Source organism: Rutidosis leptorrhynchoides, chromosome 5 (genome assembly GCF_046630445.1).
Source record: "Rutidosis leptorrhynchoides isolate AG116_Rl617_1_P2 chromosome 5, CSIRO_AGI_Rlap_v1, whole genome shotgun sequence".
NCBI classification, from domain to species: Eukaryota; Viridiplantae; Streptophyta; class Magnoliopsida; order Asterales; family Asteraceae; genus Rutidosis; species Rutidosis leptorrhynchoides.
This window is the reverse complement of record NC_092337.1, coordinates 436,937,526-436,951,156: the sequence shown is the minus strand read 5'-3', so window position 1 is coordinate 436,951,156 and position 13,631 is coordinate 436,937,526. Positions and strand designations below refer to the sequence as shown.

At 33.5% G+C, this 13,631-nt stretch overlaps 2 protein-coding genes across 2 annotated transcripts; one reads left to right on the top strand and one right to left on the bottom strand.

Annotated features, from left to right (window-relative positions):
• The first annotated feature begins 310 nt into the window (after positions 1 to 310).
• On the top strand, positions 311 to 1,506 carry LOC139850086 (uncharacterized). The gene is made up of 2 exons (XM_071839680.1): positions 311 to 578; positions 629 to 1,506. The coding sequence occupies exons 1-2, from the start codon at positions 311 to 313 to the stop codon at positions 1,504 to 1,506; spliced, it is 1,146 nt and encodes a 381-aa protein (XP_071695781.1).
• A 3,051-nt stretch (positions 1,507 to 4,557) lies between these two features.
• On the bottom strand, positions 4,558 to 5,848 carry LOC139850534 (FCS-Like Zinc finger 1-like). Its single transcript, XM_071840103.1, has 2 exons — positions 5,542 to 5,848; positions 4,558 to 5,139 (listed from the first exon to the last, which is right to left on the bottom strand). The coding sequence occupies exons 1-2, from the start codon at positions 5,775 to 5,777 to the stop codon at positions 4,953 to 4,955; spliced, it is 423 nt and encodes a 140-aa protein (XP_071696204.1). The 5' UTR covers positions 5,778 to 5,848; the 3' UTR covers positions 4,558 to 4,952.
• Positions 5,849 to 13,631: the final 7,783 nt, after the last annotated feature.

Sequence of the window (13,631 nt, the reverse complement as noted above, 5' to 3'; positions counted from 1 at the left end):
TTGGCCACATATAATAACCGTTCTCTAGATTCAATATGGAAAAAAGCGGCCAGGTGGCATGTTTCTTCAAGAATTTTACACTTGAAAAACCTCGCTAGGAAAATTCATCTGCTAAAGAAGAAAAGAAGACTGTTCCCACAGTCTAAGTCTCAATCGAGGTCCAAGAACAGCAATTCCAATAATGGAAGACGAGGAGGTAAAGCTGATTCTATTCGTACGAGGCAAGTCTCAGGCAATTGAAAAAATTCCCAGCATAATGTAGCGAAGACATGGTTAATCACCAAGGATTTGGAGAATTACTGGGTATGCAATGGGGAGGGCAGAAGCACTGAGAAGCCTTTTTCGTTTTCGGTTAGTATTGTTTTCTATGATAATTCTCTCTGTCAATATTCGAGGTTTGAAAAAGAAAGGGATGGTGGGGTGGCTCCACAGTCTTTGTGCTACACATCATCCATATATTTTAGCTTTGCAAGAAACAATGTGTGAGGAGATTGCAGACAGATTTGTCGAGTTTTTATGGGGGTCCCCTAATTTTAGATATATTCAGAAATCTGCAAATGGAAGATCGGGGGGGGGGGGTTAGTCACGATTTGGGACCCCAATTTATTTCAAGTAAACCAAACTGTAGAGGGTGAATTTTTTCTTGCTGTGAAGGGTAAAATAAAAGGGGATTCACAAGACACAATTGTTGTGAATGTCTACGAGCCGCACGAAGATATTAAAAAGCGTCTTTTCCTAGAAAGTTTGGAGAATCTGATGAATTATGACAATGAGAGTTGGGTGCTTTGTGGGGATTTTAACGAAGTGAGAAATATTGATGAAAGGAAGAACTGTGAATTCAATCTTCGTAGGGCTAATCGTTTTAATAACTTTATTGCTAACTCAGGTTTATTAGAAGTCCCCTTGATAGGGAAAAAATTCACAAGAATCTGTGATAACGGGAAGAAATTTAGTAAATTAGATAGGTTTCTGGTATCTAATTCGGTCATAAATAGATGGCCTGAATTGTTGGTTATGGTTTTGGACAGGAAACTGTCAGACCACTGCCCTCTACTTCTGAGATCCAAGGCCTTGGATTACGGGCCTAAGCCGGTAAAAATATTCGACTCCTGGTTAAATCACCCGGGTGCAGCTGATATAGTTTCAGAAGCGTGGAATGGTCAGTTTAACTCTAGAAGACCTGACATAGTTTTTCAGTTAAAGCTGAAAAATGTAAAGATGGCACTCAAGAATTGGAGTAAATTGCAATTCGGTGAACTTGATTCTGAATTAGAAAGTGCGAAAACCGAAGCTTGTAATTGGGAACAGATTGCTAATGACAGGGATATCGATGAAAGTGAGAGGGTAAAATGGCTGGAAGCAAGACGACGGTGGTTGGAAAAGGATAGAATAAAGGCTTGCATGTTAAAGCAAAAATCAAGGATTAAATGGGCCACCGAGGGGGAGGAAAATTCTAAGTACTTTCACTCACTGATCAAGCGGAGAAACAACAAAAATTCTATCTGAGGCCTTCACAACAATGGTTCATGGGAAGAAGATCCGGGAATGGTCAAGAATGAGGTTCGTAATTTTTTTCAGAAATTTTTCCAAGAAACTGAATGGGAACGGCCTGCTTTGCCAAACCGTCGAGATAATTTTCTGACGCTTGATCAAGCAAACCTTCTGGAAAACAGATTCGATGAAGGTGAGATTTGGGATGCGGTTAAGGGGTGTGTTGGGTCAAAAGCCCTGGGACCCGATGGTTTCAATTTCAAGTTTTTCAAAAAATTTTGGAATGTAATCAAACAGGATCTTCTTAACGCGATTGACTGGTTTTGGACAAGGGAGAAATCTCGAACGGGTGTAATGCTTCTTTTCTGACTTTGATCCCGAAGTGCACTGATCCGATCGAGCTTAGAGATTATCGACCGATAAGTCTATTAAATAGCTACTATAAGATAATTGCTAATTTGCTAGCTAATAGACTTCGGAAGGTATTACCTCGTCTAATAAGTAATGAACAAAGTGCATTTCTCTCAGAGCGGTCCATTCTAGATGGGATACTTGTGCTAAATGAAAGTGTAAGTGATCTTAAAAGGAATAGAAATAGAAGCTTCATTTTCAAAGCGGACTTCGCCAAGGCTTTCGACAGCGTGAATTGGAATTATCTACTTTCTATGCTGTGCCGTTTAGTGTTTGGGCAAAAATGGATTAAGTGGATCGAAGCGTGTCTTAAATCCGCAACTATCTCCATTCTAGTAAATGGGGCACCAACCGAAGAATTCAATCTACAACGTGGCATTAGACAAGGTGACCCTCTTTCTCCGTTCCTTTTCATTATAGCTAGTGACGGTTTGAAGGTGCTCGTTCAAGAAGCTTTAGATAAGAGTCTTTTTTCGGGGGTTAAGGTAGGGAAAGATAAGATTCCGTTATCACTACTCCAATATGCGGACGATACAATTTTTATCGGTGAGTGGTCCAAAAGGAACATTAGTAATTGCATGGAACTCTTACTTTGCTTCGAAGACGTGTCGGGTTTGAAAATTAACTTTGATAAAAGCAGCCTTTATGGAATTAATGTGACGATGGAGGATACAGAATCTATGGCGACTCTTTTCAAATGTAAATCCGGTAAACTTCCATTCACTTATCTTGGGCTACCGGTTGGGGCAAAAATGAATAATATTAACGATTGGGAACCGGTGATTAAAAAGTTTCATAAGCGCTTTTCGGATTGGAAATCAAGAATGGTATCATTCGGGGGGCGTTTGACACTCATCAAGTCGATCCTAAATAGTTTACCGTTGTACTTTTTCTCTAGCTTTCGTGCTCCGGGATGCGTCCTCAATTTGCTCGAAGGTTTGCGTCGTAACTTCTTTTGGGGCGGGTCAGGGGAGGGACATAAAATGGATTGGGTTAAATGGAATGATATTTTACTTCCATACGGGGAGGGTGGGTTGAATATCGGATCTCTAAAAGCAAAAAAATTGGGCTCTCTTGGGTAAATGGTGGTGGAGGTTTCGTACCGAAACCAAATCATTTTGGGTTAAAATAATTCAAAGTATATACGGGCGGGAGGGTGGGTTGGGGGTATCTTCGAATATTCGGGTTGGGAATGGTTACTCTCCTTGGAAAGATGTTATCAAAATTGGTAAAGATATGTTCAAAAAAGATATAACTTGAATAACTCATTTCTAAGGAATATTGGTGATGGTAGTGATGTTCTTTTTTGGGATGAACTTTGGGTTGGGGATCAATGTTTTAAAACTAAATTCCCGAGACTTTATCATTTGGAGCTAGAAAAGGATGCAAAGGTGAGTGACAGGGTATCTTGGATCAATGGGGAGATTTCTTTCACGTGGAATTGGAGCAGAAACCTTATCGGCAGGAACTTGGACGATCTTGTACACCTTCAGGATTGTGCTGCGGGTCAGTTTCAAAGGTCAGATGCAAGGGTAGGATGGATTTGGTCGGATGGGGAAGATGGTAACTTTCACACTAAAACTTTATCTAACATTCTAAATATTCAACTTTGTGACATACCTGGGGATGCAAGGGAAACCGAAACCAACCCATTGTTACCTCAGTCCCTGGGAATTTTCAACTGGCGGGTTAGAAGAAGACGGTTACCGGTTAGGTATGAACTCGACAAGCGGGGTATAGATTTACATACGATAAGGTGCCCCCTATGTGATGAGGATATTGAATCAATCGATCACGCCATTGTAAGATGCAAATATGCTATGGAGGTTTGGGATCGTATACACCGTTGGTGGGGTTTTGGGGGTCGCATGCTCTTAAGTGTTGATGATTTATTTAATGGGTACGACAATATTGCAAGTGGAGAAAAAACGAAATCCTTATGGCAAGCGGTAACGTGGGTAACCGGGTATTTAATTTGGAAGAACCGAAACCAAAAGGTTTTTCACAACGTGACGCGCTCAAGGGATACATTAGTTAACGACATCCAAATCAAGAGTTTCGAGTGGATTTCAAAGAGAGGTAAAAAGCTAAGTATCGAATGGCACCAATGGTTGATAAATCCATCTTCTTGCGGTAATTCTCGGTTAGGCATTGGTTAATGTTCGAGTAGGTTCTTGTATATAGGAGGTTTAGTGAGATTTTGGTCAAAACACCCCTGTAACTATTCGTGATCTTTCTGTGTAATGGAGGCATCCATTGTATGCTCTGTACATGTTGTGAATTGAATAAAAATTTTCTGGCTTTGCAAAAAAAAAAAAAAAAAAAAAAAAAAAAAAAAAAAATTTAGTTAGTTACATCGTTATTGTATATCTGCTACATGCTGCAATCATTTTTTGCTTAATAAAATATACTACCAAATTCATTCGCTTCCGTTCACGGACTTTTACCGACTTGGGCTTAATCGAGTTACCCCGAAACAACTTATACAAACACAGTTTGACACATAAACCACATACTTATATGTAATAATAAATCGTACAATATATATGATGATACAAACAGTTTCAAATGTAACACACGTTTTAGCACATCAATAATTACTTCATATAAAGAATTTCATAATCATCATAATCATATTGATAATGAACCTTTACCACACCACGTTCTCACCAGAAAAAACTACGAGTACAATATTTATAAGTTGTACACTGTGTATCAAATAATAGTCACAAGTGTACACGTACAAGGTAAGTAGTGAAGTACAATGGTGCGCGCTTCAATTAGTAGTACCGTACCACACACCACTAGTTTCTTCTTAATTAAGTTATTGTAGTCCCACATTTACCCTCGTCATTCTACATGTTACATCACATCACATAATAAAGAAACCAAAACCAGAAAGAAAAAAAAACCAAAAAAAATATTATAGAACAGTAAAAATCACAAAACTAATAAACCTTTTTTCACAAATTTGATTCTTAATTTTTTTTCTAGCGATATTTAAATTTAATCTCCCTAGTTTTTTTTTTAATTAATAGGGAAAAAAGAAATTAGGCAGCAGCAACTGCATCAGAATGTAAAGGGTAATTTGGGGAAGAATTATTTTTGGATTTCTCACGCTCTTCTTTTTTTCTAAATGCTTTAATGGATGCAGACAAACTTCGTTTCTTTTCTTTGGATTCATCAAGCTCAATTTGTTGTGATCGACACTCTTCGGTACAAAATGGGGTGTCCCCTCTGCAAATTTGCCAAAACACCCCTATCAGATTTTAGGTTACTAAATACCTTGTGATTAAATTAAAATCCTTATTTAATATATACAAAAATACAAAAATACAAAACTTAAATAATTGTAACATTTTAGAAATTTATTTTTGATCACGATTACATTATCAGGGGAAAAAATTATGTACGTAAATAAATATCAATTGGCTTGTAACAATACTAAAATTCTAGTTAAAGTACAAATAAATCTACCATAATGTCAATTTTTACCTTTAATGTTATTTTACAAATATATGTATAATTATCAATTATACGCCTAATTATCATTTACCATATTTTTAAACATATTTAAATTTGAAATAAATTCGATGAGTAATGAGAATAAATAAATAGAAGAAAAGAAAATAAAAGTACCTGTACATGAAGATGTCTCTGTTAGAACCAAGGGGTTTTTTGCAACGAAAACATGCATCCAAAAAATAAGGTTGTTGTTCCTGAAACCGTACATTGAAGAATATTCCATTTCCAGATCTTGAAGATGGGAAAGAATACATGGGTGTTAGCCGTGAGATCAAAGGGAATTCAAGATCTATAAGATGAGCAGGACGATTGTTTTGTTGATTTGTTGTAGTTTTGGTTAAAGAGTCCATTTTGTTGTTATGGTGGTGGTGGTGGGTTGGTGGGTGGAGAGAAAGGCAGTTATAAAGACAAGTTGGGGAAGTTGAGGATGATCGAGAGTGGTGTGTGAATCAAGGCAAAAGTCATGGAACTTAATTAATTATACTTTTTTTTAGGATTTATTCTATTTTATTACAATTTGTTAAACGTCATTAGCAATGACACGTACAATAATGTTATAATTTTTAGGGTTGTTGTTAATACAATTTTTGTTATTATTATAAACTGTGTTTATATATATGAGGTTTTCTAATTTTATGCCTTAAGGGAGAAGATAATAAGTACTCCGTAGTTGATAAATCAAAGTGTTTATTTTTGTTTAAAAAATGCAATTAATTAACAATTAATGCACTTTAATTACTTAAAATATTTAATAATTAGCTTGGCTTTAAATTTAATAAAGAAAATTTGAGTAATTGACCTTTCTTATTTTACGCGCTCACAAGATAATTGATGTAGTAGTTGTGACTTTCATTCTTATATAGTTATATGGTAATCTTCGAGTACAGTAAGGTAGACAACCGTCTAGGACCCTAAAATTTAGAAGGCCTTAAAATTTTGAATATATAAATATTTTTCTCAGTATATTTAAGTAAATCGAATAAAAAATTATCAATTAAAGTTAACATACTTTATTTTAATAGTTAAATAGTATGTAAGTAAATAAATAGATAAATTAGAGTATTATTTTTATATGTGTAGTAAAAAAAATTTAACGTATATGTGGGCCCATTTTTAGTTTCGTCTAGGGCCATTAAATTGTTGAGACGGCTCTGGTAATCAGGGTACGATTTTCACTAACTGCAAAACTTTCTTTGTTGTTATCTGTCCGGTTGCGGACGTCTTGTGTTCGAACGTCACCCGAAGGGATTTACCACACGCGATGCCCATATAAATTTGTCGTGAGGGTTTCCTCCCGTGGAGCGGTATGATTGTAATGTTCGTAACAAGGAAATGATCGATGGGTGGGTGTCGACATCGCATTTGACCCCCGACTCCTAACCATGGCCGTTTCGCTAATTTCGAAGGCCCTGTTCGAAACTTAAAAAAGGTGAAATGTCCCGTTCATATTGATTATAAACGTTCCATATTAATTGATTTCGTTGCGAGGTTTTGACCTCTATATGAGACGTTTTTCAAAGACTGCATTCGTTTTTAAAACAAACCATAACCTTTATTTTATCGACAAGGTTTAAAGGACACCACCTAGATTATCAGAAATGATAATCTAAAAAATTTCACACTTACACACTACCAATACATATTGGTTTACAATATTAATATGTTACAATAAAGTAAATTTCGAATGCAGTTTTAAACAATATTATACAAGCATACTGACTCCAAATCTTGTCCATATATTAGCATGCAACAGCGGAAGCTCTTAATAATCACCTGAGAATAAACATGCTTTAAACGTCAACAAAAAATGTTGGTGAGTTATAGGTTTAACCTATATATTTATCAAATCGTAATAATAGACCACGAGATTTCATATTTCAATACACATCCCATACATAAAGATAAAAATCATTCATATGGTGAACACCTGGTAACCGACATTAACAAGATGCATATAAGAATATCCCCATCATTCTGGGACATCCATCGGACATGATATAAAAACTCGAAGTACTAAAGCATCCGCTAAAACGGATGGGGTTTGTTAGGCCCAATAGATCTATCTTTAGGATTCACGTCAATTAGTAGACTGATTTACTAATTCTTAGGTTACCAAGCAAAAAGGGGCATACTCGGGTTCGATCATTCAACCATAGAAAGTAGTTTCATGTACTTGTGTCTATTTTGTAAAACATTTATAAAGTTGCATGTATTCTCATCCCAAAAATATTAGATTTTAAAAGTGGGACTATAACTCACTTTCACAGATTTTTACTTCGTCGGGAAGTAAGACTTGGCCACTGGTCGATTCACGAACCTATAACAAATATGTACATATATATCAAAGTATGTTCAAAATATATTTACAACATTTTTAATACGTTTTAATATTTTAAAGTTTATTAAGTCAGCTGTCCTCGTTAGTAACCTACAACTAGTTATCCATAGTTAGATGTACAGAAATAAATTGATATATATTATCTTGACCCAATCCACGACCTAGTGTATACACGTCTCAGGCTAGATCACAACTCAAAGTATATATATTTTTGGAATCAACCTCAACCCTGTATAGCTAACTCAAACAATACTGCATATAGAGTGTCTATGGTTGTTCCAAATAATATATATACATGGGTCGATATGATATGTCAAAACATTTGCATACGTGTCTATGGTATCCCAAGATTACATAATATATTAGAATACATGTATAATACAATATAAGTTAGCTAGGATATGATTTGTATAGAATTGTTGCAATATTTCTCGTAGCTACAACAATAAAAAATATCCAATCTTGTTTTACCAATAACTTCTTCATTTTAAATCCATTTTGAGTGAATCAAATTGCTATGGTTTCATATTGAACTATATTTTATGAATATAAACAGAAAAAGTATCAGTTTATAGTCGTAAATATAAGTTACAAGTCGTTTTTGTAAGAGGTAGTCATTTCAGTCGAAAGAACGACGTCTTGATGACCATTTTGAAAAACATACTTCCACTTTGAGTTTAACCATGATTTTTGGATATAGTTTCATGTTCATAAGAAAAATCATTTTCCCAGAAGAAAAACTTTTAAATCAAAGTTTATCATAGTTTTTAATTATCAAACCCAAAACAGCTCGCGGTGTTACTACGACGGCGTATGTCCGGTTTTACGGTGTTTTTCGTGATTTCAGGTTTTAAATCAATAAGTTAGCATATCATATAGATATAGAACATGTGTTTAGTTGATTTTAAAAGTCAAGTTAGAAGGATTAATTTTTGTTTGCGAACAAGTTTAGAATTAACTAAACTATGTTCTAGTGATTTCAAGTTTAAACCTTCGAATAAGGTAGTTTTATATATATGAATCGAATGATGTTATGAACATTATTACTACCTCAGGTTTTGTAGATAAATCTACTGAAAATGATAAAAATAGATCTAGCTTCAAAGGATCCTTGGATGGCTTGAAAGTTCTTGAAGTAGAATCATGACACGAAAACAAGTTCAAGTAAGATTTCCACTCGAAATAAGATTGTTATAGTTATAGAAATTGAATCAAAGTTTGAATATGAGTATTACCTTGTATTAGAAAGATATCTTACTGTAAATAAGAAAGATTTCTTGAGGTTGGATGATCACTTTACAAGATTGGAAGTAAGCTAGCAAACTTGGAAGTATTCTTGATTTTATGAAACTAGAACTTATAGAATTTATGAAGAACACTTAGAACTTGAAGATAGAACTTGAGAGAGATCAATTAGATGAAGAAAATTGAAGAATAAAAGTGTTTGTAGGTGTTTTTGGTCGTTGGTATATGGATTAGATATAAAGGATGTGTAATTTTATTTACATGTAAATAAGTCATGAATGATTACTAATATTTTTGTAATTTTATGAGATATTTCATGCTAGTTGCCAAATGATGGTTCCCACATGTGTTAGGTGACTCACATGGGTACGAATACGGGTGCATACGAGTAGAATTGTTGATGAAGATGAACGAGGATGTAATTGTAAGCATTTTTGTTAAGTAGAAGTACTTTGATAAGTGTCTTGAAGTTTTTCAAAAGTGTATGAATACATATTAAAACACTACATGTAAATACATTTTAACTGAGTCGTTAAGTCATCGTTAGTCATTACATGTAAATGTTGTTTTGAAACCTTTAGGTTAACGATCTTGTTAAATGTTGTTAACCCGTTGTTTATTATATTTAAAGAGATGTTAAATTGTTACATTATCATGATATTATGATATATAATATATCTTAGTATGATATATATACAGTTAAATGTCATTACAACGATAATCGTTACATATATGTCTCGGTTCGAAATCATTAAGTTAGTAGTCTTGTTTTTACATATGTAGTTCATTGTCAATATCTTAATATGATTCATATGTATTTTGTAAGACGTTGTTATAATGATAATCGTTATATATATCGTTTCGAGCTTCTTAATTCAATAAACTCAATTTTATGTATATAACTCATTGTTAAAAGACCTAATGAGATACTTACTTATCATAATATCATGTTAACTATATATATAATCATATATATGTCATCATATAGTTTTTACAAGTTTTAACGTTCGTGAATCACCGGTCAACTTGGGTGGTCAATTGTCTATATGAAACCTATTTCAATTAATCAAGTCTTAACAAGTTTGATTGCTTAACATGTTGGAAACACTTAATCATGTAAATAACAATTTCATTTAATATATATAAACATGGAAAAGTTCGGGTCACTACAAAAGTGTGACGCCCCGTACAAAACCATCGTGTACGATTCGTCAACAACAGGATCTTTACACTGTCAAGTACTACATGCTATTTGAAAACCAGTTTTGCATTCATAAAAGACTTAGCGTTTACAAAAGATAACGTGACACAAAGGTTGTTACAAAGTCATTATTTGAAAATAACATAAACTACGAATGCAAAAGAAAAGTTCCATGATTGAGACATCTCTAAGATTATACAGCGGAATTCTAGCACTTCAGGTCCTTAACAGCAAGTTTAAACACCAAGACAACAAGTCTAAACAGCGAAAGCAACAAACCTCTAAGTACCTGAGAAAACATGCTTAAAAACGTCAACAATAATGTTGGTGAGCTATAGTTTGTCTGTAATCAGTAATGTAATGTAGTCCACGAGATTTCAGTGCTTCAACCAGCATTTCAAATCAGCATTTCAAATCAGTATGATAAAGTATATGCTTATCCGTGGGCACCCGGTAACTAACTTAACGTAATATTACCCCCTAAAAGTACACTTGGTGAATGCGTAAGTTTACGAAGTATTAAACACCCGTTAAATGCTAGCGCGACTAGCCCGAGTGGGGATGTCAAACCCTATGGATCCATATCTAAGATTCGCGTCTATCGGTTCAAAAACCAATAGTTAAACGTTACCGTGCTAAGGGGAAAGTTTATGCCGTTATATAACCCACACATATGTAAAGTTTAAGTACTCGTGTCAAGTAAGTAAAACATAAAAAACGCATGTATTCTCAGTTCCAAAAATAGTATAAGTAAAAAGGGAAGCTATAACTCACAGTGATAAGATCGGTAAAGTCGATAATGAAAGTATGCAAGTAGTAAGTCGGTCCGAAAGGTCGTCAACCTAAGTCAAAGGTTACTAGGTCAGTATGTTGTCCCAAAAAGTGTAAAGGTGAATAAATTAAGTTTAAGTGTGTGATGACCCGGAAATTTCTGACCAAATTTAAACTTAATCTTTGTATGAGTAACATTTTCGACACGATAAGCAAAGTCTGTAAAACTGAATCTCAGAATTTTTGAACTATTCAAATACCTTTCGGTTGTTCTCGACGATTCGCGAACAATTATATGTATATAGATACATATATATATATATATATATATATATATATATATATATATATATATATATATATATATATATATATACTATAACTTGAAAACATAACAATGTATTAATTGTTTAATACCGTACATTAAACTTATTGGTTTAAATATTTATTTGAATATATATGATAAGTTGGAATATTAATTGTATGAATAACTTGCCACGTATATTTAAAACGTGTTTATGAATGTTGAAAATATATATTAACTTGGTCATAAAAAGATTTGTTATTATATATATATATATATATATATATATATATATATATATATATATATCAACAAATAGTGAGACAATGATTTATAGAAGTAAATGACCAAAACACTCGAAAGTTTAAGATACACTTTGAATGATATAGTTTATTGATAATTTAAGACTATATTTTGACAAAGGTAAGAGTCACAAACCGTAAATTGCGAATTTTCTAAGCGTATGAAAATGCGTTCGAGAAACCGGAACCGGGACATAAGTCGAGTGACAACGTACGAGTCATCGGAACGAAAATTACAAGTCAACTATGCACATGAATTTAATATAATATATAATTAATTATTTAAATTAAATATATTATATATATTATATTTAAATATGTCGACAAACAAAACAACAAAAAATTGTGAGCTGGATTTTGGGGCCATGCGATCGCATGGAAAATAGGCATAAAACCCATGCGATCGCATGGGGTCAGATTTCAGGAAAAGTCTATAAATTGAATTCGTTTTTGCTCGATTACACACACATATATCCTCAACTCTCTTTATATATTATTATTATTATTATTATTATTATTATTATTATTATTATTATTATTATTATTATTATTATTATTATTATTATTAATTAATATTATACATAAAATACTACGATGAGGTCATGAGTGTGTCACTTCAAAACAAGCTTTTCGAAAGGGATAGAGCTAAGGAAATTATGGGTTATAGCTATGGAGGTTATGGGTAATATTCGTGGGTATTGTTTGCAAGTCAAACCTAGTGTTTATCATCTCTGTTGCGTCTACGTACTTTCCTGCAATATTGAATCACAATATTGATACGTGAGCATTCATATCTTATCTTTTATATATTAATAGTGTATACATGTCTAGTGCTCGAGTATATATTTATGCATGCTTGTATGCTAAATTTCGTCGTTAAACAGTTTATGATGAATCACGAATTAAATACATATATTACTGATAAAAGGTATATGATATGCATATTTTTAGAAAGCTGGCGAAAAATCAATAACTTTTCATTTAGAAATCGCGTAATTTCGATGAACGAATCAAAAGATATGGTCAACTGAATTATGATTGACGTTAATTGGAATTGCTTTTGAATTTGCAATTAATATTTAAACAACTTGTGTGTAAGATTGATAAATTGGATTTTTGAATATTACCAACCGAGTAAATGAATCATTATATAAGGCACGTCTCGTTTTGTTGAACAATTGTCAAAGTTGACTTTTTGAAATAACTTTTGATAACTATTGTATGTCGATCTCGAGCATTAGGATTGTGATACACTATGACCTGACCTAGCTTGATAAACAATTATTGACCAACATATGTTCTCTAGGTTGAGATCTACAGTTATTTGGTTATTCGAGTTTCAGTCACATTTTAGTGAACGACTTTATATGCGGCTAAGGTGAGTTTCATTTGCTCCCTTTTTAATTGATTTGCAATCTATATTTTTGGGCTGAGAATACATGCATTTTATTTTAAAAACAATGGACACAAGTACATACTAAATTCTATACTGAGTTTGAACCGAAAATCCCTTAGCTTTGGTAACTAGTAACTGCCAGTTATAAGAACTGGTGGGCGCGAGTAGTAGTATATGGATCCATAGGGCTTGATAACCTCGTCCGAGCTAGAGCACTAGCCTTTTAACGGACGTATGCTATTTGAGAAGCGTACACGTTGGTTTGCGTGTATTATTAAGATGATTATACAAAGGGTATAAATTATATATACATTAAGTTTAGTTACCAGGGTGCTCAATCTTGTAGAATATTTTGATAAACGTTTCTGGATAAAACAACTGAAATCTTGTGATCCACCTTTATATACAGATTATGCGAAACACTAAAACTATGAACTCACCAACCTTTGTGTTGACACTTGTTAGCATGTTTATTCTCAGGTTCCTAGAAGTCTTCCGCTGTTTGCTTATATGTTAGACAAGCTATGTACATGGAGTCTTACATGGCATATTTATCAAGGAAACGTTGCATTCACCAAATCATCACCATGTATCTTATTTTGACTGCATTGTCAATGGAAGTACTATTGTAAACTATTATTTACGGT

Excerpts from the sequence above, each read along its gene's own strand:
- LOC139850534 (XM_071840103.1), bottom strand. The coding sequence starts at position 5,777 with ATGGACTCTTTAACCAAAACTACAACAAATCAACAAAACAATCGTCCT. Across the intron at positions 5,140-5,541 it reads AGAGACATCTTCATGTACAG|AGGGGACACCCCATTTTGTA; the intron begins GTACTTTTATTT and ends GCAAATTTGCAG.
- LOC139850086 (XM_071839680.1), top strand. The coding sequence starts at position 311 with ATGGGGAGGGCAGAAGCACTGAGAAGCCTTTTTCGTTTTCGGTTAGTA. Across the intron at positions 579-628 it reads TGGAAGATCGGGGGGGGGGG|AGGGTGAATTTTTTCTTGCT; the intron begins GTTAGTCACGAT and ends ACCAAACTGTAG.